This window comes from Emydura macquarii, unplaced genomic scaffold (assembly GCF_026122565.2).
Source record: "Emydura macquarii macquarii isolate MOO-44397 ecotype Brisbane River unplaced genomic scaffold, CSIRO-AGI_Emac_v2 contig_2676, whole genome shotgun sequence".
Classification (NCBI taxonomy): Eukaryota; Metazoa; Chordata; order Testudines; family Chelidae; genus Emydura; species Emydura macquarii.
In genome coordinates, this window is record NW_027132813.1 from 10,724,130 (window position 1) to 10,749,669 (window position 25,540).

At 44.2% G+C, this 25,540-nt stretch overlaps 1 protein-coding gene across 1 annotated transcript in view; it reads right to left on the reverse strand.

Moving 5' to 3' along the window:
• DNAH14 (dynein axonemal heavy chain 14) overlaps positions 1-25,540 on the reverse strand; it is a 584,657-nt gene that overhangs the window by 103,741 nt on the left and 455,376 nt on the right. Inside the window, exons 79-83 of the mRNA XM_067564773.1 lie at positions 14,517-14,761; positions 13,553-13,998; positions 11,156-11,354; positions 5,652-5,804; positions 3,170-3,267 (exon numbers count right to left, since the gene is read on the reverse strand). Of these exons, the coding sequence (XP_067420874.1) occupies positions 3,170-3,267; positions 5,652-5,804; positions 11,156-11,354; positions 13,553-13,998; positions 14,517-14,761 (1,141 nt within the window). The remainder of the gene's footprint in view (positions 1-3,169; positions 3,268-5,651; positions 5,805-11,155; positions 11,355-13,552; positions 13,999-14,516; positions 14,762-25,540) is intronic.

Here is a 25,540-nt window from a genome sequence, read left to right on the forward strand (position 1 = left end):
CATCGACCTCTGTTGCCAGTGTAGACCAGCCTAAGGCTATATCTACCCTTATAGTGGCTTGTAGAGTACAGACAGTACTTGGTCCTCTAGCACAGGTGTCAATAGCAGTGTAGATGGTGAGGCACTGCTTAGGTGAGTAGAATAAAGACACATGAGAATCTTAAGGTATATATTCTACACGCTCTCCACGAGCTCAAGCAGTGCGTCCCATGTCTACACTGCTATTTTTAGCAGGGTAGTATCCTGCTACTGGAGCCTTTCAGCACAACACTGAAAGGCTCCAGCAGCAGGGAAAGGCTCTGGCAGGAGGAAGTTTTCCCTGCTGCAGTCTTTCCCTACTTCCAGAGCCTTTTTCTACTGTATGTAGTTATACACTGCAGTGTGGACACAGATTACTTTTCACTGCATCTTTATGGAAGACCTTGAAATGAGTGTCAGCTAAGAGAGCTTGAAGTTCCGAAACTCTCCTTGTGAAGGTAATTGCCAACAAAAACACAGTCTTTATAGACACAGGGATAGTGAAGTTGTTGCCAGAGGTTCAAAGGGGGAACCCATTCGATTGGATAGGACTAGGTTAAGATCCCTCCATGGTATTGGATCAGACATGAGAAGGCAGACATTGACTAGGCCATTGAGAAATCTGGAAACCAAAGAGTGAGGAAAAAACAGAATACCCATCTGTTAATGCAGATATGCGAAGCGAAGTGGTCAGAACTATTTGAAAGGCCAGATGATTTTAGATGCAGTAGGCAATCTAGTATATGTCTAACCTCTATGTGATGGAGCGATAACTGATGAGATTGCGCTCAGATCGAAAACTTGTTCCTCTTTGCTGTGTATGTAGCTCTAATAGATTCTTTTCTGATGCTCACCAATATGGCTTGGACATAAGCTTTTGTGAGTATTCAACCAGAGATCATCCATGCAAGGAGGTGGAGAGATTGGAGGTTGAGAAGCTGAAACTTGCACTGGTTCTGAGACAGGAGCTCCTTGACTCAAGGCAAGGTTATCAGTGACTGGATGGACAGCTGATGTAGGTGCGTGATCCAGTACTGCTTGGCCAAGCCAGTGCCACTGGGATTAATGTTGCCTTGTCCCTTTTCAATTTCCAGAGTACTTTTGGCATGAGAAGAACTGGAGGGAATGCAAATAAAAGATGAGTGGATGAGATGAGAAAAAAGGCATCTGTAATAGAACCAGGACTGTGGCTTGCCCTGGAGCAAACTCTTTTGCAGCTGTTGTTCAGGTTGGTCAGAAATAAATTTATTATCGGATGCTCCCACTGATAGAAGGAGGAGGATGTCTTTCCTCGTTGACCACTTGTGTTGGTCTATGAAATCTTTTCTGAGGAAATCCGCAATTGTGTTCCTCACTCCTGGAAGGTGTAAAGCTTTCAGAGATACATTCCACAGTAGGAAAACAAGGTATATGTGCACAATCATTCAAAGGAGAACCTCTTCAATGCTCTGGAGAAAAGGAGGAAAAGGAATAGGCTTCCTCAATAAGTGGAGAGGTTCTGTCTCAGGTAGATAGTTTAAACCGCACCCTCGCTATGGTAGTCATGAGGGCTCTCAGTGCACAGGCACAGCACCAGTGGACACTGCTATTCCAAAGAATCTGATCTCACACGCAGGGGCTCATGTTCACTTAGCACTGAATCTGTGTGGACAATAATTCAAAGAAGAATCATAAATACAAAGAAAGTTCTATGGAATGTTTGGTGACAAAAAAATGGGTATAAGAGCCTTGGAAAAAGAGAAACTGACTATAGAAAGAAAGTGGCATAACTTTAGTAAGTGTGTTTGAGAGAGAGAGAGTGAGTGAACAACTGACTGGATGATTGGTTCCTGTGTGCATGAGGGTGTGTGCGTGTACACTGACATAGTTGTAAGAGGGGGTGAATGTGCGTATGAGAGAGAATCGAGTATTGCTGCAGGATTTAAATCAGGCAAATCCTGAAAATTAATAAAGCTGGGAATTGGAGAAAGGACCAGATTTATCAATGTGCACTCAGTTCACTTGCAAAGGGTCCACATCTCAGATGGCTGCTGACAACTGGGGAAAAACAAAAGAAACTGCAGCGCTGTAACCCTGTGCATGGGGTCGCAATGCCACTGACTCAAATTTGGCCTGGCAGCCCTGTCACGATGAAGGAATGGTCATGCCAAACCTAAGTAGTGCTGCAACCTTGTGCACCAGGTTGCAACACCTCTCACTCAAGTTTGGCCTGCCTACTGTGTTGATGGAGGAGTGGCTAAAACAAACCTGAGCAGCACAGGGCCATGAGAGTGCAGGGGGGCTCTGGAAGTAAGCAGAACTGGGTGGCTGGGATTGGGAGGAACCACCTTCGCTTGGGACAAAAGCAGACCACTGGGGGGGGTGTGTGTGCGTGTGTGTGTGCGTGTGCGTGTGTGTGTGTGTGCTGGTGAGCAACCAAGAAGGTCCTGGGAGTGGCGGGTGACAGGTTGGGGGGGACACTGTTGTTGGCCTATGGGGTAAGGGAGGAGTACTGGAGGGTTACATGGTGAGAGGTTGGAGGCTAGTGAAGGATGGTGGGCTGGGGTGAGTTGTGGAGGAAATGGAGGATTCTAGGTGGCTGTGAGTTAGTCTGGGATGTTGGAGTCTAGTGCAGCTGATGTGTGGCGGGCTGCAGTGAGGGGGATGTATGTCAGGGTTTCTGGGATGTGTGTGAAAGCTGCCAGTATAAGTGGGGGGCTGTTGGAAATTGTTGGAGTATATGTGGGGTGGGAGGACGTCTGTGTGTGAAGTGGGGAGAGAGTACTATTGAAGGATTTGTGTGGGCTGGGGTAAGTATGGGGTTGGGTTGCTTTGTTATCTAGACTATAGAAAATGAGGGTCCCCAAATTTCCATGGTGCTCATTTCCCCAAAATGATTTAATCCAGGTAATTCTTTTCATTTCACAAAATGAACAGTAATGTAATTATTTAGAAAAAACATGATTGAATTGCATTATAAATAGTTTTCTATGAAACCTGCCCCCCTTTATTTTGTTACAGGAGTTTTGTAGAACTTATTTTGTGTGTATCCAACATTACATCACTGAGAAATATTTTGGAATTTGAGTTACAAACCTATGTCTAACTAAGCTGTCAACAGAGATTAAAATATCTGGTAAAAGAATATTCCCACATCATTTTCTTTTCTTACCAATATAATTTTTTCAAATGAAGAAAGATTCTCCCAATGAAAGTCTACCATGGCACTATCAACCCCAACTCTTTCTTTCAGAGCATCTGATTGCAGATCTGTATTAGTTATAGAATCATAAATCCAGAGTTACAAATATACAAATATGATTTAAAAAAAGACTAGCGCTAGCAGCCTATTTTTCCAGTACCTCACCAAAAGTAGCCATTGATCAAAGACTTAAGATGACTTTATTTACCTTATAAAAGCTAAACACATGATTTTGTCATCTGAATCAGTTTCAAGAATGGCACCATCTGAATGCAAATTCCTGGCCCCCTAGGACTTTATGGTTGTAAATATGCTGCATGTGCTGACCACTCGAAACTTCATGGTGACAGAATGTAGACACCTTGCTCCAAAAGCACAAACCCCTGCACTTTAGCTAAAAGAGAATCTCAATACGTATTAGCAGTACAGGGCCTATGACACTGGAGTAGTTCTGATTCTATCCAATGAAGGGCAGTGATACACATGCACAGTAACCAGTTCATTAGAGTACATATGCATCCAACTTTACACAAATAAGGCTTTAGGTCTGTTGATATCAACAAAATCACAAAAGTGAGTCTGGGATGATTCATAGAGTTGTGTGAAAATTTTACCAATATCATTTTTCTGGCATAGCCCTTGTGTGGACACAATTATACAGTTATAAAGGTGCCATATATCAGTATAACTTATTCTCCTTCCCATACAAGAATAGCTCTATCAGGATAGAACACCTTTATAGTGGTATAATTGTGTCCCTACTGAGATGGCATGGGAGGTGGTTATCACAGAATCATGGTCCTTGAGAGGTTATCTAGTCCAGCCCTCTGTGCTGAGCCAGGATCAAGTATACCTGGGCCATCCCTGACAGGTGTTTGTCTAACCGGTTCTTAAAAACCTCCAATGATGAGGATTCCACAATCTCCCTTGGTAACCTATACTAGTGCTTAACTATCCTTTATAGTTAGAAAGGTTTTTTTAATATCTAACCTAAATCTTCCATGCTGCACATTGAGTTGATTACTTCTGGTCCTACTTTCAGTGGCCATGGAGGTCAATTGATCACAGTCCTTTTCATAACAGTCCTTTACATATCTGAAGACTGTTAACAGGTGCCCCCCTCAGTCATCTTTTCTAAAGACTACACATGCTCAGTTTTTAAAAACTTCCCTCATAGATCAGGTTTCCTAAACTTTTATCATTTTTGTTGCTTTCATTTGGACTCTCCAATTTATCCACATCTTTCCTAGATGCCCAGCACTCCAACTGAGGCCTCACCAGTGCCAAGAAGAGCCGGACAATTACCTCCCATGTCTTACATAGGACATTCCTATTAATATATTCCAGAATATGAACCTTTTTTGCAACTGGATCATATTGTTGGCTCATATTCAACATGTGATCCACTATAATCTCCATACTGTTTTCAGCAATATTGCCTAGACAGTTATTCCCCATTTTGTAGTTGTGCATTTGATTTTTTTCTTCCTAAGTGTAGTACTTTCACTTGTCTTTCTTGAGTGTCATCTTGTTTATTTCAGATCAATCCTTCAATTTGTCACGGTCATTTTGCATTCTAATCCTGTCCTCCAAGTGCTTGCAACTTCCCCAGCTTGTTGTCATCCACATATTTTATAAAAGTACTCTCCACTTGATTAACCAAATCATTAATGAAAATATTGAGTAGTACCAGACCCAGGATAGACCCCTGCAGGGCTTCATGACATATGTCTGTCTAATTTGACAGTGAACCATTGATAACTACTGTTTGAAAATATTCTTTCAACCAGTTTTGATTCACCTTACAGTAATGTCATCTAGACCATATTTCCCTGGTTTACTTATGAGAATGCCACATGGAACTGCGTCAAAAGCCTTATTCAAATCAAGATATGTAATGTCTACAGCTTCCCCCCGTCCACTAGGCCAATAACCCTATCAAAGGTTGTACCACTAATTATACTAGTATCACCAAAGTGGTATAACTTGTGTGTGTACACAAGCCCTAAGTATCTTGCTGAATCAGAGTCTTATAAACTTAACTTTCTTGGTTTATAAAGTCATCACAAACCTCCTGATTGACTTACAGCTTTAGTAGGTGGGAGAGGTAATATCTTTTATTGGACCAGCTTCTGTTGGTGAACGAGACAAGCTTTTGAGCTTACATAGAGCTCTTCTTCAGGTCTGGGAACTCTGTGTAAACTTTAAAGCTTGTCTCTGTCAACAACAAAAGTTGGTCCAATGAAAGATATTACTTCACCCACCTTGTGTCTCTAATATCTTGTGACTGTCACAGCTACTACAACAACACTGCATATAGCTTTACTAGGCACATCTGAGGATACATTATCCCTTACACAAGATTATTTAAAGTTAAAGTAAAATTATGAACTTGTACCTTGTTGTGATGATGATGGCCTGTAACGTGTGCTAAGTAAATAATATAAATTACCACTGCTTCGGAAAGAGCTCCATTGTTGGAAATTTGATGCAAGGGATTCACACAAGAGATTGAAAGGTTGCATATGAGTGCTCATGTACTGACATTCCTTCCACATAGATTCAGTAATCCAGAGATGAGGAGTTTTATTAAACATATGTGAATCTACGCAACAAGAATTATAAAATTAGAACACATTAATCCCTTGATTCTTAGATTTTCATCCCCATGTCATAGTAAAGTTATTGATTCAATTAAAGTAAAAATGGTCTGTTTGCTTAAATTTGACCACAAAATGATAATATAAGGAAGAAAGAAGATTATTTAGAAAGATTACTGTTCATGCTTTTCGGACTTTAAAATAGCATTGTTACATTGCCATTACACTATTCTACCAATGATAATGCTGTTTCATTGTGACCAAAAAAGATCTAGTTACTTCTGATCCTTGTTATAAGGGGTTGACTTTGTATGCTAGTGGTTACCATGCTCATTGACTGTTTCTGCCCCTAAGCGATTCAACAATGAGTTTGAAAATAAAAATTCTGAGTTCTTGGCTACAATATAACATTTTTGTCCATACACTTACAGGAAGGAGGTGCTGTAGGTTGGAGTCTGCCAGATAGACTCATAGACTTTAAGGACACTCATGATCATGTAGTCAGACCTCCTGCATATCGCAGACCACAGAACCTCTCCCATGCACTCATCCTTCTAATAGCCCAGAACCTCTGGCTGAGTTATTGAAGTCTTCAAAACAATTTTTTAAAGACTTCAAGTTACAGAGAACCCCCCACTTCCTGTAGTTGAAACCAGTAAATGACCTATGCCCCATGCTGCAGAGGAAGGCACAAAACCCTCAAGTTCTTTGCCAATCTGACCTGGGGGAAAATTCTTTCCCAACCCCAAATATGTCCATCAGTTGAACTCCGAGTATGTTGGCAAGACCCACCAGCCTGACAACTGGGAAAGTATTCTCTGTAGTAACTTGGAGCCCTCCGCATCTAGTGCCCCATCTCTGGCCATGGGAGATTTTTGCTACTAGCAGTTGCAGATGGGCCACATACCATCGTAGGCAAGCTCATCATACCATCCTCTCCATAATCTTATTAAGCTCACTCTTGAAACAAGTTAGGTTTTTTGCCTCCACTGATCCCCTTGGAAGGCAATTCCAGAACTTCGCTCCTCTGATGGTTAAAAACCTTCATCTAATTTTCAAGCTTAAACATGTTGATAGCCAGTTTACATCCATTTCTTCTTGTATCAACATTAACACTTAACTTAGATAACACCTCTCCCGCCCTGGTATTTATCCCTTAGATATATTTATAGAATGCAACCATATCTCTGCTCAGCCTTCATTTGTTTAGGCTAAACAAACCAAGTTCCTTGAGTTCTCTCTGGTCAGGTAGGTTTTCCATTCCTCTGATAATCTTTGCACCTGTTCCAGTTTGAATTAATCTCTTAAACATGGGACAACAGAATTGCACACAATATTCAGAAAGCTGAGCTCTCACCAATGCTTTTTATAATGGCAATAACATTTCCCTATCTCTACTTGAAATAGCTTGCCTGATGCATTCTTGGATTGCATTAGCCTTTTTCATGGCTGCAATACATTAGTGGCTCATAGTCATCCTGTGATTGACCAATACACCCTGGTCTTTCTGCTCCTCTCTTGCTTCCACCTGATACATACCCAGCTTATAGCAAAAATTCTTGCTGTTAGTCACTAAATGCATTTTGTACTATTAAATTTCATCCCATTTCTATTACTTCAGTTTTCAAGGTCCTCAAGTTCTTCTTGTATGCTATTCCGATATTCTTCCATATTGGCTATACCTCCCAACTTTGTGTCATCTGCAAATTTTATTAGCACACTCTCCCTTTTGTGGCAAAGTCACGAATGAAAATATTAAATAAGATTGGTCCCAAGCCTGATCTTTGTGGAACTCCACTAGTAACCTCCCTCCAGCCTAACAGTTCACCTTTCAGTATGACTCATTGTAGTCTCCCCTTTAAATTCCTTATCCACCTTCCAATTCTTATATTAATCCCATCTTCTTCAATTTAACTAACATTTTCCCAGGTGCAACTGTATCAAATGCCTTACTGAAATCTGTAGATTAGATCTACTGCATTTCCTTTGTCTAAAAAAATCAGTTATCTTCTCAAAAAGATCATGTTGGTCTGGCACAATCTACGCTTTGTAAAACCATGTTGTAGTTTATCCCAATTACCATTTATCTCTATGTCCCTAACTATTTTCTCTTTCAAAATTTGTTCCAGCTGGTATTAACAGGTTCCAATAAAGCTTCATTCACAGGCAGGGCCACATATCTGAAGCTGTAGTATGTAAAATGTCCAGTAGTTCATGATGAGAATCTTGAACCTGCTTTACATATCTGCAGTGTGCTTCATTAGCTCCTGAAATTGCCTGAAACCATCTTCAATGGAGGATACTGGAGACATTGAAACCTCATCTGGTGGTGGTGATGAAATATTTGTGTAGAGTGTTGCCTCTTGTGACACAGGCAAAAGGTACCCTGTTTTTTGCAAACAACTCTCATCTCAGGCCTGAAAATCTCTTTACACCAAAACAGGTCTTGCAGAGTAGTTACCTTACTTGTTACCCCTTATGGATATCTACAGAAAGCTCATAATTTATCAAGACTCCTAATCATTGGGAGATGTATATAAGGGCAATATTTAACAAATAATGAAACTATACTGAAAGCATGCTTTATGGTCTTAGAGTAAAAGTTAGTCCTCAGGGGATAATATGTCTTGGTGATGGCTCATCAAGCATTAAGGCGTTGTCACCCCTCCTTGGTTAGCCTGTGATAAAATGACAGGCTCTGTTGTTGAGCCTTGCTCCATTCCAAGACTTAATGGAAAAACATCAGAGACAACTGCAAACAATCAAAACCACTTGGAGTTAAAAAATAAAGGCAGATCATTACAACAGACAGATGATCATCCTGTCTATTAATAGAAACAAACAAACAAAAAACTGTTACACTGAAACAGTGGAGAGAGAGATTCTGAATCCATTCACTGAGGAAACATCTTGTGGTGTGGGGGTTTTCATAGTTCCTTGGTTCCTGTAAAGCCAGCCTGCTTTGCAAAAAAATTAATTTTGGGAGGAAAACATATTTTCTTAGAGAGGAAAAGTAACTATTAAGTGTACACTGTAGTTTGTATTTTATTTTGTTTTATATATGTTTTATACACTCTCTTGTTTCTAGTGGAATTGCTCTTCTTTCTTAAATACATCATCTCTTGTTTTACTACAAGTGCTGTGTGTGATACAGGAGTGGTGACCACCAATGATGAAGCATCCATCATTGGTACATCAATGTTATGGGGATCAAGGTTGTCTTTCTACAGCACTTTTCCTCTCATAACAGATGCCAAGAGAGTAGTGTCCTGCAGAGTATACAGGGGATCCCTGAATATAAATCTGTGAATGAGAAGAATCATCCTCATATAGTGCAGGGCTGGTGAAAAATGTCTACCCTGAATGGTGGGTGTGTGATGTAGGAGGGCTCGGTAACAGATGTAGTTTTGGTGACCCAGAAGATCTTGGTACAGCCCACCATACAGTAAGTAATAGAGACTTGGGCTCATCTGAAACAAAAAGATCCCCTGAATATCTAAACTCCTGTGGTACTTGACGGTACGTGAGCAGAAGTTGAACATGATTCTGGAAACTGTCATTGGTACCAAAGTGGGTACATGTCTAGAAAGTGCTGCACTGTGGACAGCGAATGCTTTGAGTGAGTACATTCAAGAAGTAGAAGTCTCAGACGAGGTAAAGAAAAGTTCAGTGGTATAAGGCATGTATACACTGGGTGGCTCCATCAGTGTCGCAGCCATCAATACAGCAGCATCGATTGAGCAGTCTGGTGAAGGTAAAACTAGTAAACTAGAGTACACTGATCATATGGGGGAAGAGGATCTGGGATTTCTCTGAGTAGTTACTATCTGGGATGGATATCACAGGGAACAATTCAAAGGGACTTCGGGACTGGGACCTATTGTTAGCCTGCAAGGTGAAGAAAGAGCTGTCATAGCCACTCAGGCACTCTGATCTGGGCTAATAGGCTGGTAGTGTTAGGGAGGTTGTCCAGCCATCATTGACAAGGCTACCTCTTGTTAGAGGTAGGGGGTAGCAAGGTGACTCTCAGTCCTGTACCCAGAGAACTGTCACCCATATCCTTATCTGCTCTCACCTCCTGTTCCTCAAAAGTCTCCTCTAATGGCTCAGGTTGATGAAGAGGAGGTGATGGTTCTGGTGCATGACTCTCTCCCTCTGAGAGGGACTAGGGGTCCTTGAGAACTGCAGATGATACAGAGCCCAGCGGCTGACAGCTTGCAACCCTCCCCATTATAACCTCTTGACCCTTTGAGGGGTCATGACCCCCAGTTTGAGAACCCCTGTTTTAAAGGCTATGCAGATCTTACACACGGCCTGAGCCACTGAGAATGGTCATCACTGACTGGGATAGCCTCCTGGCAGGAGGTACAACATTTAAACCTGAGGATCCCAACATACCAAAAAAAGTGCCAACATCCAGAATAACCCCTGAAGTGGAGAAAAAAGGGGGAAAACAACAAATAAACGGAACCTCCAAAACTAAATACTATGAACTAGACTAAACTAAAGAAATAAAAGAACACCTACTCTAAACTATGTCCAAATTGAAATGGGCATGCTCATTTCTCTGCCTCAGTCTGAAACGCAATTGAGGGCAGTTGGCCCACACAGCTCTATATATCCTTGGTACAAGGTATGAGGATGCCTGAAGTTCATGCATGAGCCGAATGGACACTACTACTGAAAAATCTCTATTCAAAGGCATATGGGGCACATGTGCACCTAAAGTGGAGCACCCCTAGGAACACTAGTCAACCAAGAATTGTTGTTACAAAGGCACCGTGTCATGTAGTCCAGGCCCAAATGTTAGATTTTAGATTAAACATAATAACAAAAGGACTGCATTTTACAAAAATCATGTTAATTAAATATTTTCATGGTTTACATAAATGCAAGTATGTGTTTTATATGTAAATACTTTACTGAAATATTTGCAATCTAACACACAACAGAATTATGCCAGTGCATGAGAACCAGAAACTGAAATTGGATATAAACAGATTAGTCAAGATTCATAGCCAAACCCAGTTCAAGGAGCAAAAACAATAGGCTTTCTAGTGAACAGACTTTTCAGTTTTACTGTTGTAAGGGCCAAATTCTATTCTTAGTTATATGATGTAAACCTGGAGAAATTCCAGTGACTTCAGTGTAACAGAGTAGAAGTATTGTTGGCATCAAATGCAAGAAAACATATTTAAATATATGTTTATCACCTGGCCTGTGTCTCTTTACAGGTACCTAATTTTGCCCTTAGTTATATTCATGAGGCCCCTTTAACTTCAGTGGGGTTGTATATGTATAAAATTTGGCATAATGATTTATTTATTCATTTTTTGAAGAATAGTGCTTTATTTACCATTATTTTCAGGCTCTGATTGTGTATCCATAATATTTGCCAACATGCTGGAGTAGAGGAAAAAGTTCCACTCATTCTCTGGTAGGAAACCAAGTTCGTCTTGGGTTTGATTTTCATCACCATTATTCTGCATGATTTTAGTGCAGAGCAGGAAAGAGAAGCAGAGTTGGTTTTCGGTGAAGAGGGCAGAAGAAACTGTCTGTAGAGGGAGAAAGATATGTCAATACTGATATGATAGTGTAATATACTTAGAAATCATACAAAGCAGATATTTAAGGCTATGTGTATGCTACAAACTAGATATGTGATTCTCCTGCTTGATTCTCCTGCTTGCATGAGTATAAATAGAAGTGTAGCCGCAGTAGCAACGGTAGAGGCAGTAGAGAGACAGGTGAGCCATGCTTCCGCTATTGCTTCCTGTGCTATTGAGGCTACCCTGCTATTTATACTTGTATGCATCCACAAGCAAGGGAATCACGTGCCTAGCTCATAGTGTAGACATAGCTTTAGACACAAAGCTTCTTACAGTAATTAAGAAGCTTCATGTGAAGTAACTGTATTGTATTTTGGTGACACCTCTGAGACAGTGTCTGGATTAGAGATGACCATTTATAATATTGATATCTGTAGTAAGAAGTGAGAGCTTAAGGACTGTAAAACAGTCTAAGGCTTAAGGCCTACATGGAAAAAGACAAGTGAACAGGAGTACAAGTGGAAAAAAAACAAGTTAACAGAAACTAGCCTGTGAACTTATGACCTAAGTGAAACTGGCACAGAGAAAGTGCTGATACTGCAAGCATACACATTTCCAAAATATTATTAATATTCAAATCTTACTAAAAATACACAACAGGTGCAGAAGGCACCAAGACATCCTGACACCAAAGAGATAACTGACTCCCTGAAATGACACTTTGATTAATAGAAATGTCTAATAAGGTGATAGATAAGAGTTGTTTTGCCTAAATCATCCAATTAATGGTAAAGGGTGGTATTAGACTACGTCAAGAGGGTGGCAACTACTTACATTGAGGGGGGCAGAATGAAATTGTCTGTAACAGTGTATAAAAGAGGGTGTCCGGCCTAGGGGATAACGGAAAGTCCCGTCGTTAAGTTGTGGTGAGTCCATTGTAACGGAGCATTCATATTTGAAGTGTACCGGTAGCTATTCTATAGGTCATTTCTCATTGTGCTTCAATTGCAATAAACCTGGCCTGGATGCCTTAGTTGCTCAGCTAATCCGTGGTCATGTCGATTCATTCGATCATGAGTGTCGTCTTGGTTACATGCGCAGAGCGGGGACAGCACCTACCCGGGGATACACACATGCAGCCTACACTGACAAGCACCAGTACGCCCGAACACCGACGACAATATCAATATTGCAAAATTACAATAATTCGTATGAGACATGCCATGTCCACTACCATTGGAAAGTTTATAATTTGTTAAACATGATAATATTGTTTGTGTATGTATTGTCTTTGTACTGTAAGTTATGGATATGTGTGATATATATCTGTATCCAAACACTTGTGCTGTGCTACTGGGTTCACCCCTCTCCCCCAGACAGATTAGTGTCTGCATTGATGACTCACCGAGGGTCATTACCTTTACCATGAGTCCAGGGAGAGAAGCCAGGATGGTACCTATGAGTCATCTAGGGACATGCCTATGGTCAGGGGGACTGCAAGTGCCTTCCCTGCCCATGTGCTGTGAGCTTGTATTTGAAACAAGCCACATGGCAAATCAGAGACTATAAAACACAGCTTCACCATCTCCATCTTGTCTTCATTCCTGCTTCCTACCTCTGGATCAACTCATCTACAACTGAAACTGTGAAACAAAGGACGGAGACCCCATCTGGTTCTGGATGTATACCAGAGGAACTGTACAAGATTGCAAACTCCGCAATTCTGCTGCGAATCTGATATATATGGACTTTAAAGTCATTTGTATGTTGACCATTCGACATCTCTCTTCTTATTTGTTTCTTTCCTTTTATAATAAACCTTTAGTTTTATTTACTAACGGATTGGCTGGCACCATGGTATTTTGGGTAAGATTCACACTTATATTGATCTGGCAATATGGCTGACCCTTTGGGTATCAGGAGAACATTTTGGTAAAGGGAATAGAGTTTAAATAACTTATCTCTTTACTGGACCAGTTGCTGATTAGGAGCCAGAAACTGAAGTGCAATAAAGGGGGCTGTGTATTTTGTGTTGTAGCTTCTTGATAACCAACGTGGGGGATCAGAAGCACTGTTTGTCTGTTTGCTGAATCTAACTGCACTGTTAGCCACCAATTTGGGAGAATCTGCTCTCCTTTTGCAGCATGCCCTGATCTTGGCATTTTCAGTGGGCTACCCAAGGCACAGATGGATCACAACCTCACCTTATAAACATTATTCGTTAACATGTCAATTATATCTTGAAGATGCCTGTTAAAGCTGTCTGTCTCTTTCTCACTTTCTTGCCAGTGCTCTTGGATGAAATGCCTTCTTCTCTGCCAACTAAGGGTGCGTACTGTTCCATATGCAGAAGAAGTTGAATCTGACAGAGAAATCTGCCTTTGTAGTTTATTCACAGAATCCATAGATTCTACAAAGAGTTTATGGAACCACTCCAAAGAAAATTGATACATATAGTTGATCTTAATAAGATCTGCCACTACGAAGTAGAGCACAGCACCTCGAGTTGCAACAGGGAGATAGTTTTTACGTGTTTTTTCAATTGTGGCCTCTGTTTTTGCTGAAGCTTCAACACGCTCAAAAATCTCTTTTGAAGTAACTTTTGTTCTTTGTAAGTTGTCAATGAGGTCCTGGTCATCTAATATGTGTCCTAAAATGTAAAAAATGGTATTCACATTGAAAATTTGTGAGCTAGAATGCAGCAGACAAATGAACACATTTTTAAAAAATAAGCCTGTATGTATTTTATGGCACTTACTTCATAAAGTGCCTCTGTATTCAGATTTTTAGTTTAAAAAAAAAACAACCAAAACCAAAAACTAAGTTTCACACTAAACCTAACTGATGTAAATATTGAACTTATTTCACATAAATTATTTACTAGTGTTTAGAATTTATTCTTGTCTTGCTGTACAATTTATATTTACCTTCATACTTTATATACATTTTAATGAAAATACATGTACAGAAATAACCAGTTACCTGATAGTTTCACACACAAGAATTAACAGAAGAATCTGAAGCAGACGTTTATTGTTTGCAATGCACATTAAGAAATTATCCATGTTCACTATCACATTACTGTATAGTATATTAAACAACTTTGTTCTATACTTTCCTTAAACAGATGCACAATGTGTCCTGGATTTCTGTAACATTTTTGCTTACCTTCTGTTTTATGGAGCAGTTGAAGTGATTTTTGTTCCAATTCTCGGAGTGTGATTTGGTCAGCAGAGATGCTCTCCAATAACTTACAACGTTGTTGTTCTAACTGGGGTGTTTCATGAATTACTACAGTGGACAAGAGTTGGTCTTGCAAACATTGGAATGTTACAGTGAAGTTGATCATTGTGACCATGTTACAAACTGCAGGGAGAAAATGGGGGTTGGCTTTTTGTGTCGTCATATATAATCTGAAACCACAAAGCATTTTAATTGTTAAAGAAATATGCAGTAATGCACAAATCAACAAATCTTACTCATACGTTTTCTTTTAATTTGAACTTCAGGTTAGGGAAGACGCACACGGGCAAGGTGAGGTGAGTGAAGGCAGCACTTTTTTTTTTAACCATGATTTACCTGTTTTGTGAATGAAAAGTTATCTAAAGAAATATATTTGGAGGTCTTCCATAACAGGATCTGAGTATCAAAGGTTTCTTGTCTAGTGTTTCCAATTTCGCACCTTTGAGCAACAGTAATAATATTTAAAAATAAATTGGGTATTGGGCTAAACCCTTGCAGAACCAAAAGAGGTGGATGAGGTGAAGGGGAAGAAAAGATGGCTCTCCACCACTTTTATGTCTTGATCCTATCTGGGAGTTGGTTTGACCCCCATTGTAAGTCAGAACAACCTCAGGGGTGCTCTAATTGGCTGCAGTTGGACCTGTGATGGGGAGTGCTCTGCACACTGGCCCTGTAAGAGCTGAATTAGGCCAGTGGGCCCAATTAGCTAATTAGGCTGCAGCTAATTAGAGAGAGACTCATCTGTGCAGGAACAGGCGGGCCCTATATAAACTAGGAGGCTGGCAATAGAAGGTGTGGCTGGGAAAGGCTGTAATCATTCCCTGGGAAGATGGAAAAGTGTCTGAAGTGATGAATAGCCCAAAGTTACTCCCTGGGAGGAGGGATTGATGAGATTGGCAAATCCCGATGAGTCGGGAAGGCTAGGAGGTATGGAAGTGGCTCAGGGAAGGCAGCAAATAAAAGGCTGCTGCGTAGGGAGACCCTGAGCTGGAACCTGGAGTAGAGGGTGGGCCCAGGTTCTTCTACCAGCCACTGAGGGTGTGGCATAGGCTGGTGGGGTAGTGAATGGGAAGACTGCCTGGGCCACTGTGGTAGTGACAGAGAATTGAAGGACTGTACTCTTGACTGGGGGGATGCTGAGTGACCTAGCTAAAGGGCTGAATCACAAAGAGGACAGCTGTGGCTCTTAAAAGTGAGAGAAGAGCTGTAGAGGAGAAACTAATGGAGTGTAACCGCTGAAAGGGATGTTGGTCTGACCGAGCTAATCCCTAGAACTGCCACATGGTGGTGCTGTTCAGTAGTAAGTGGAATAACCTGTGAGACCCACAAAACAGGCTAATTTGGTAGCCAAGGATCAATGGGCCACATTATATTCTGACCACATCTCTTATGCCAAAAGCTGAACTGCAATGGGAAATGAAGTAGGACCAGCAACTCTTGCTCTGGAGCAATACACTGAAAGAGCACAGATGCAGAGGATGTGGACTGTTGTGTGCATTTGAGCTATGACAACTAAAGACTGAGCTATAATAAAACAATATTGCAGTTGCCTGATATCCTAGTTGAAAATATTTGTACCACACACAAAACGAATGTAAAAATGGCTACTTAAAATTATAGGCAGACCAGGTAGTAGTGCCATCATTTAAAGTTGCCTAACACTTTATTATAAAACCCTGTTTTCATTTGCATATAACTTCAAAATCTTGGGCTGACATTTTCCATGCTAGGTGTCTGCAACTCAGGCTGAAGTTTTGATTAAATGTTCCAAAAATAGGTCATCTATTTCTCAGAACAAGGTTATGGAAAAATACATTATTTTAGCCATGTGAAACTCCATCACTTCCATGACCTGGAGCAAAGGCTTGAAATTTGGCATGGGGGGGAGGTCACCCAGGGTTCAGGGATTTGCCTTTTGCCATCCCCTGGAAAATCTGTCAAAATTTTGTCAAGTTCTAAGCCTCTGAAAAATTTTAGTTCACATGTGCTCAGCCACCACTTGTTAGTTTGGCAGTGAAATTCTCCGAAGATTCCATTTGTACTGTGTATGCTCTGGCTCAGCGCTGCTTTTACTGATTTGTTCCTCCCAGCTAATGTGGGCTGCTGCGGTACCAGGCAGAATATGCTGTCAATACTCACACTTCAGGCACTTAGGAGGAGGAGGAAGAAATGGCTTGCTTGGAATGCAGAGGGATAAAGAGCAAGGACGAATAGAAAAAAGCTGGAAGGGACAGTGGTATAGCTGTTGGCTACAGGGATGGTATGGGGAGGCGGATACAAGCTTTGGGGGTGGGCATATAGGTGAGGGAGCAGAAACAGTCTGTGAGGTTGTAGCTTAAAGCAGAGACAGGCTGAGAAGGTCAGACAGGCTGCAAGGGAAATGAAGATAAGTGTGGGTGGTAAAGATACAGGGGAGGCAGAACCAAAACCACAGGGAGAGATAGGATAGACACTGGCTAAGGGTGAAAGTGGAAGGACAGAGACAAGCTGCAGGGGCACATACTAAGGGCACAGGCAGAAAAGGCAGGTAGGGAAAGAAGGGTCTGTGAGTATGTGTGCACTGCAAGCAGAGGTGTGATTGCAACTCAGGTAACCATACCCTAGTAGTGAAAACATAGGCTTCAGCTCACAGCCACCATCTGGCAGCTCACTGGTACTAGCAGAGACTGTGGGCTGGTGGATCCTAGCTCACCAAAGCCACAGCCCATGAAGCTTCCAAATGGTGGAGTTGTCTAGCCTCTCTGATTGGCTCAGACTCACTATGAAGCCAGAAGAAGGCACAGGAACTCGTCTGAGCAACTAGATGAATCCCAGCTAGCTGCTACATCAAACCCTGCTATCTCGCCTGACTCCTGAGTGCTGCCTTATTCCTAATTCCTGCCTTTCTGTCCTGTTTCTGGTTCCTGCCCTCTTGTCTTGTAGCAGATCCCTGCTTCTATATATCCACCTCTGACCCTTGGTTCTATTTCTGACTCTGACCCTTGCCTTGACTCCTAACTCTGTCTCTGACCTCCAGTGCCTGAGGCTTGCTCTGACCACTAGGCATGACCACCAGTGTGCTGACCACTAGTTATGACAGCCTACCTCCAAGTATGTGCTTATGCTATTAGTCTATGCCAGGGTTCATGCAGCCATGTCTTGCCTACTATTTTAGCCACACTACCTAGATTAAAGCTAATGTGGGTATGCCTTCCTGAATTGCACTGATACCTTCATCTGCATGTTAGACATACCCTGTAATTATCAAAAAATACTTTATTCCAGAAGCTGGACCAGCATCCAGAGTCTAAACATTCTCTGAAATCTAGCAAATAGCCCTGGGAAACTCATTGACAAAGTTGTAAATTCTATCCATCTCTAGAGGCCAGTACACAAAGAAGAAAACAACCTGCTACTACTATCAGTTACTCCATTAACTCAAATGATAGAGGGCTGTGCAGTGGATCTAAAGGCTCTAATCCTACAAATGATGCATGTGGGGGTCCATGTGATTCAACATGGTAGAATTTCTATTTTTTCAGTGTTTGTCTTTTTGAAAAATGTAGGAAATTACATACAATCTTAAAAGAAATGTAAGGTTACAAAGTCAAGCACTCAAAATTCTAGAAATGCCAGAATTATGGTTGCCTGAGAATCTTAATATGGCTCCCTTGTGCTTATGCATTATGAAATCGTCTTTAATTATATGATCACAAGCAATTTTTTCCATAGGACCCCTGCCTCGTTCAGTGCACAGAATGGACCTACGCTGAGGATGATTCAGGGTTGCCTAGTGAAAGAGGCTGTAGGATCCCTGCTGCATTTGTTGCTCAAGTTGGAAGGTATACAGTTAATGAGCCAAGGGACTGCAGAAAGAGAAATTATGGGCTCATGGTTTAGGCAATTAAAGAATGCCCTGGAGACCTGGATTCTATTCCTGAGTCTGCCAGAGAGTTCTTATGTAATGCTGGGCAAGTCATTTACATAAGAAATCTTTCACAGGTGGCCAATAATTGAGTGTTCCTTATTTTATGGGTACCCAGTGTAGGAAACCTGGAGTTTGATTGACATATGTGCTGAACAGTTCAGTTACAACCACACCTGAATTCAATGGGAGCTATCCTTTGAACATATAAAGTGCTATAAAAAGAGAAGCTATTTACCTTACAGTAACTGTGATTCTAGGAGGTACTCTGCATGACTAGCTCCCATTCATGGTTCTTGTGCACCATGAAAGTAGGAGTCTGTAACTTTTTTATTAGTGATGTCTATTAGGGGTTGTGCATATACCCTGCACGCCCTTGTGCTCCCCCTCCCCCACCCAAAAGCAAAGAGGGTGGGTGACTTCAACTACCATTAAGCACTTTTGTTTTCCTGAATCCATGTGGGTAGAATCCGAGCTGCATGGAAGAAGAGTGGGTCATAAGATCCACATATGAAACCAGCAAAAAAGTGATTAATACATGTATGGATCAGTGGTGGACCAAGTTTTGCAACTGGGGGGGGTGATCAGTCATTGGTGGCGCCATCTTCAATTACAGCTGTCTTGCTAATTTTGCCCACGTTCTCATGCCTATGTATTATGACTTGTATTGGAAGGCTTAGATTTTTATTGGTAAATGTCAATTTCACTGAAAAATAAAAAAAAATGTGCAAATTAGGGCTTTAAGCAACCGTGAAAATTTAAATAGATAAAAATAAAATTGCTTAAAAATAAACATTGATATTATGCATTGAAATAAGAAAAAAAAAATCAAATTCTGCCAAGCCTTATTATGATCATCAAACTAACACACTATTGCAGTAATTATTCAATGGGTGGACTACTGCTGGCACGGAGCCATGAAAGCTTTTAGCTTATAAAGCAGTAGTATTGGTTCAAACAAATCTGGAGTGCCCTTCTAAGCCATTTGCGTGTTCTCACCTTTTGAGCTGCAACTCCCAAGAATCATCCCTTCTTCCTATCCCCAAGTGCGTGCATTGAGAATATATAGGGCTGCATTGGCAAATTGCTCTCAGTTCCTTCTCCACTGCAAAATCCAACAGAGGAAACCCTGAAGCAGAGGGGAAAGAAGTGAGATAGTGAAGCATCTATAAAGATACATTTTGAAGAACTTGCGTTACTGCACAAGGTGAGTAACCTCTCATTCTTTGAGTAGTATCTGTATGGGTGCTCAATTTCAGGTGACTTCTGAGCACTAGCCTAAATGGCAGGTTGGAAGCAGAGTCCAAGACAAAACTGTGCAGCATCTTATTTAGAAGAATGAACCATTACATATTGCTTGGAGAATGTATAGATTGAAGACCAAGTAGGAGCTTTGCAGATCTCAAGAATGGGAACATTTTTGAATAATGCCATAGAGACAGAAAGAGACCTTGTGGAGGAGGTAAATCAGCAGATTCATAGTCAGAAATAATACATTCCAAAATCCACTTGGAGAGCCTCTAGGTGGAGATGGTGGACCTGTTAGCAACTGACACTAATGGATTCAGAGTCGACCTGACGCCACCAGTCTCCGGCGCCCAAGAAAAGAAAATGACAGGGCACCGAGCACCAGGGCTCCCCTGCACCGCCTGTGTGGCTGGGGTCGAGCCAAGAGATGCAGCCACAGGGCCAGCTGTTTGGGCCAGGCTGGAGCAATCAGCATCAGTCTGCTTTGTCCCTCATGATTTTCAAGAAGACCTTGGGCAGGAGCGGAACGGGGGGAAATGCATACATGAGGGTCCCCGTCCAGTCTATGAGGAGCGCATCGGAGATGGAGCCCGGCTTGCGACCCCAGAGTGAGCAGAACCTCGGGCACTTCCTGTTCCAGGGTGATGCGAACGGGTCCAGTTGAGGAACACCCCACTTGCAGAAAAGAAAAGTTATCACCACCGGGTGTAGTGACCAGTTGTGTCGGGATAGAAACGACCTGCTGAGGTGGTCTGCCTCGTCGTTCCTGACTCCAGGGAGGTGAGAGGCAGATATATGGAAGTTGTGCCTCACCGCAAAGTCCCAAAGTCGAATGGCCTCCTGACAAAGGGCCGAGGAGCACGCTCCCCCCTGCCTGTTCATATAGAACATGGCCGCTGTATTGTCTGTGAGAACCTGCACCATCCTGCCCCTCAGGAATCTGAGGAACACTCTGCAGGCCAACCGGATTGCCCTGAGCTCCTGGACATTGATGTGGAGGCTCTTTTCCTCCCCCGACCAGAGCCCCTGGATGCTCAGGTCGGTGCTGATGTGGGCCCCCCACCCCACATCCGAAGCGTCCGTGATTAGGGTGACCAATGGGGCCAGATCCCGGAAAGGAACCCCTCTCAGCACTTCCCTGGGAGTCCTCCACCAGTTCAAGGAGGTCAGGACCTGTGGGGGAACCATGACCACCCTGTTAAAGGAGTGCCTGGCTAGTGCATACACCGAGGCTAACCACGCCTGGAGAGGCCTGAGTTTGAGGCGAGCCAGCCTCACCACATATGTGCAGGCCGCCATGTGCCCCAGCAGCTGCAGGCAGTGCCTGGCTGTCATCATGGGGCACCTGTGCAATTGGGTGATTATCATGGCCATCGCCTTGAACCGAGGCTGTGGGAGGAAGGCTCTGGCCTGGGTAGCGTCCAGGGTGGCCCTGATGAAATCTATGCGCTGCACCAGGGTGAGAGTGGACTTCTGCTCATTTATGAGCAGGCCCGGTCTGGTGCATGTTGTGCAGGTGAGGGATAGGCTGTTCCAAACGTGGGCCCTGGATTTGCCCCGGATCAGCCAGTCGTCCAGGTAGGGGAAGATGTGCACCCCTCTGCGGCGCAAGTGGGCCGCCACCACCGCCATGCACTTCGTAAAGACCCTGGGGGCGGACGAGAGGCCAAATGGCAGGGCCGAGAATTGGTAATGGCAGCCAGCTACCATAAACCTGAGGAAGCGCCTGTGGCTGGAAAGGATGGAAATGTGGAAGTACACATCCTTTACGTTGAGGGCGGCATACCAATCTCCTGGATCCAGAGCAGGTATAATGGAGGCTAGAAAGACCGTGCAAATCCTGAGATGCCTGATAAACATGTTCAGTCGGCGGAGATCTAATATGGGTCTCAGGCCCCCTTTTGCTTTGCGGGTGAGGAAATACCTGGAGTAGAATCCCCTCCTTATTTCCTGTGGAGGGGCTGCTTCCACAGCCCTGAGGAGGAGGAGGGAATTCACTTCCTGCAAAAGGAGTTGCTCGTGAGAGGGGTCCCTGAAGAGGGACGGGGTGGGGGGGGAAATTCGGGGGGAAAGCCATAAACTGAAGGGCGTATCCCCTGAGCACTATGCCGAGGACCCAGCGGTCTGATGTAATATTCTGCCACTTGGCGTAGTAGGGTCTGAGCCTTTCTGCAAATGGGAAATGTGGATCCAAGAGAAAGGTATCGGTCCCACCCTCAGGTGCACCATCAAAATTGCCTCTTTGCATTGGGCCCCTTAGAGGGCCCTTGCTGGGAAGCTGCAGAAGATCCAGAGCGGTTGCGGTGCCCAAACCCCCTTTTCCTGTCTCAGTCCCTACGGGGCTGAGAGGGTCTGGGCGATGGCCTAGGGGGCGGTTGGGCCTGGCATTGGGTCTGCAGCCGAGACTGCCGCCTTGAGGCCTGGGGGGTGTAAAGTCCCAAAGACCGGAGTGTGGCTTGTGAGTCTCTCAGAGCGTGCAGCTTCTCGTCTGTTTTATCGAAGAATAGACCTGCCCCATCAAAGGGCAGGGTCCTGGATGGATTGCTGCACCTCCTGGGACACCCTGGATGATTACAGCCACGAACACCAATGCATGGCAGTTGCAGAGGCCATTGCTTTGCTGGCGGTGTCTGCAGCGTCACTAGCGGTTTGCAACACTGCCCCTGCCACCGTGACGCTCTCTTCCAGGACCGTGGCAAAGTCCACTGCCTGGTCCTGGGACAATCCCTTTGTGAACCTCCTCATCGAGTTCCATAGGTTCAAGTTTTGTAATGACCTAGGAGGGCTTGATGGTTCGCTAGCCTCAGCTGTAGGGCCCTGATGGAATATACTTTGTGGCTGAACAAGTCAAGTTTTTTAGTGTCCTTGTTCTTTGGTGTGGTGCCCGAGCCAGCTTGCTTATCTCTTTGGTTGGCTGCATCGACCACCAGGGTCCCCGGGGCTGGGTGAGGGTACAAGAATTCAAACCCCTCAGCTGGTACATAGTACTTTTTCTCAGAGCCCTTGGAGGTGGGGGCAACTGAAGCAGGGGTTTGCCAGAGAGTCTTGGCCAGTTTGAGGACTCTCTCATGTACTGGTAGGGCCACTCTCGACGGTCCTGATGATCCAGTCACCCCAAAGAGGGGGTCCTCCTCCTCGGAGAGCTCCTTAAGGTCAATGTTTAAAGTGTTGGCCATCCTCTTAAGGAGCTCTTGGTGGGCCCTGAAGTCAGGGAGGGGCACCCTGTTGTCCCTGGTGGTCGCCTCATCAGGGGAAGAGGAGGAGGATTGTGGAAGGGGCCCCGCGGAGAGTTCCTCCTCTGAGGAATGGCCCTTAGACGGTTGACTAGGTGAGGGGGCACTGGCTGTGCCACTGAAGATGGGACAGATAGGGTGCCCTGTCCCATCTGCACCCCCCATGGGCCCCAGTATGGCCACTGCCAAGGCCCCTGAGGCCACCCCGGTGCCGGCATCGGTGCTGGGTGTGGTGCGTCATGGTGTGACTTGCCCTTACGGGACCTGGAGCTGCTGGAACGGTGCTGACGGTGCCTGCGGCTCCTGCTCGTCTTTGCCGGGTACCTGCCTCGCAACAACCCTGATGAGGTTGAGGAATGTCGGTGCCGTCGCGAACGGTGCTGACGGGCAGATGTGCGGCTCGACGAGCTGAAGGAAGATGACCTCCGTCTTGGTGCTGAGGACTTCCAGCGCCGCTTTCCCTTCGGAGACTGGGAGCAGTGCCATCCATGCTGTCTTGATGCCGAGCCTGACTCTGAGGATCACAGTCGGCGACATGTCGAGGTGGTCTGTCCAGTTGGTGCCAGGTCCTTCGGCACCGGGATCCATGCCGGACTCCGCGCCGGGGATTGGGACTGGTGATGTGGAGGTGAAGGACTCGGTGCCGGGGTGCGGAAGCACACTGTGCGAGGCAGACCTGGATTGATGCCGCCTCGATCGCGATGCCTCTGGTGCCATGGACCGTCCTCGGTGCTGTGGTGAGGAGGAGCTCGACGACTCGTAGTCGGAGTTATGAGGGGAGCCGGCATGCTCTACCTTCTCTGGCCTTCTGGAGGGAGACTTCGCCCCTGACAGGGGTCTCGACCGTCCACTGGAGGTACCCAGCGCGGGTTTACCTCGGGACACTGGTCCCTGTGCCCTCAGCTGAGGGGGGATGGAGATATTGGCATGGCCATTAAGGCGTGTGCCACGTGGAACGCCTCCGGTGTCAACGGTCCTTGCAAGGGCACTACCCCACCCCCAGGAGTCGGGGGAGGCTCCCTGTGTGGAGATGCCGGTGCCGGAGCTAGCTCAAAGGGCTGTGGCTGCATCTCCTGGCTCAACCCCAGCTGCGCAGGCAGTACGGGGCAGCCCTGGCACTTTTTTTTTCTTGGGCGCCGGAGACTGGCGGCATCAGGTCGACTCCGGTGCCGGTGGAGCACTCCACACTGAGGAGACGCTCGGTGCCGCGGGGGAACGCACTGGTTCAGAGTCCGAGTGGCACGGCGCCTCCATCAAAATAGCCTTCAGCTGGATATCTCTCTCTTTTTGAGTCCATGGTGTGAAGGCTTTACAAGATTTTACATTTGTCCCAATGATGCTGCTCCCCGGGGCATTTAAGGCAGCGATTGTGGGGGTCGCTTACAGGCAGGGGTTTGCCGCAAGCAGCACAGAATTTAAACCCAGGAGAGCCAGGCATGGCCTGACTCTAAGCCCTTAAGGGCACTTTCGATTCTAAATCTAAGTATACCACACTTAACAAATACTTAACACTAACTACTCAACGATTAACAATGATAACAGTTCGAAAGGGGAATGCTGCTTGCTAAGGCAAGAGCAAGATGTTCCAGTAACCATCACGGGTAGAAAGAAGGAACTGAGGGCCTGCAGGGTCGGCGGTGCCCCATATACCGCGACATGAGCGTGGTACTCCAGGGGGCACCTAAGCCGACCCTACGGGATCTGCTAAAGGGAAAAAGTTCTGGGAACCAGTGCACAGTGGCATGCACTCACCTATATTGGAATGGATATGAGTAATCACCTTAAGGTGTGTAAAGATTCATCAATGGATTTAGCAAAAAGTTTGAGACCCTCAAATGGAAGGTCCTTGAACCTCTCTTGGGAACCCATACATCTGAAGTCAGGATGCCCTATGCACAACTACTGCCATAGAAATAGAATGATCTACACTGTAGTTAACCTTCAGCCTTTGTTAATGATAGCCTGAAACTGCTCAAGATGTTCTGTCAGCAGATACTCAATAAAGGTGAACAAATTTGGCATAATTTGAGTGGTTATATTTTACCATGAGAGCCTGGTAGTTTGCAATCCTAAACTGAAGTGTTGCAGATGGGTAAATCTTATGGACGAATAGATTGAGACGTATTTGATCCTTAACATAAGGAATTAATTTTGCATGGTGCCATGTACCATGTTCATTCATTGCCTCCACAACCAAGGAGTTGGATGCAGGATGAGTAAATAAAAGTTCAGAATCTTTAGCTGGGAGATAATATTTTTTAATCAGCCCATTTATATGTTGGTGGTATCACTGCTGGGTGGGGTCTGCCAGATGGTCTTGACAGGGGCCAATAGCGCCTCATTCATTGGCAGGGCAACTGGAGCAGAGGATTTCCAGTGAAGACTATCCAGGAGATTATGCTACGACTCTCTGACCTCTTCTAAGGAGATCTGTAAGGATACATCAGATGAGGCAGTTATGCTTCCATTTCCTTATGTGGCTGATGATTTCAGTTTCAGGACTTAATTAAACTCATTGCTCCTTATTGTAGTACTAGTAGCCACAGAATGAACTCCCATTGTGA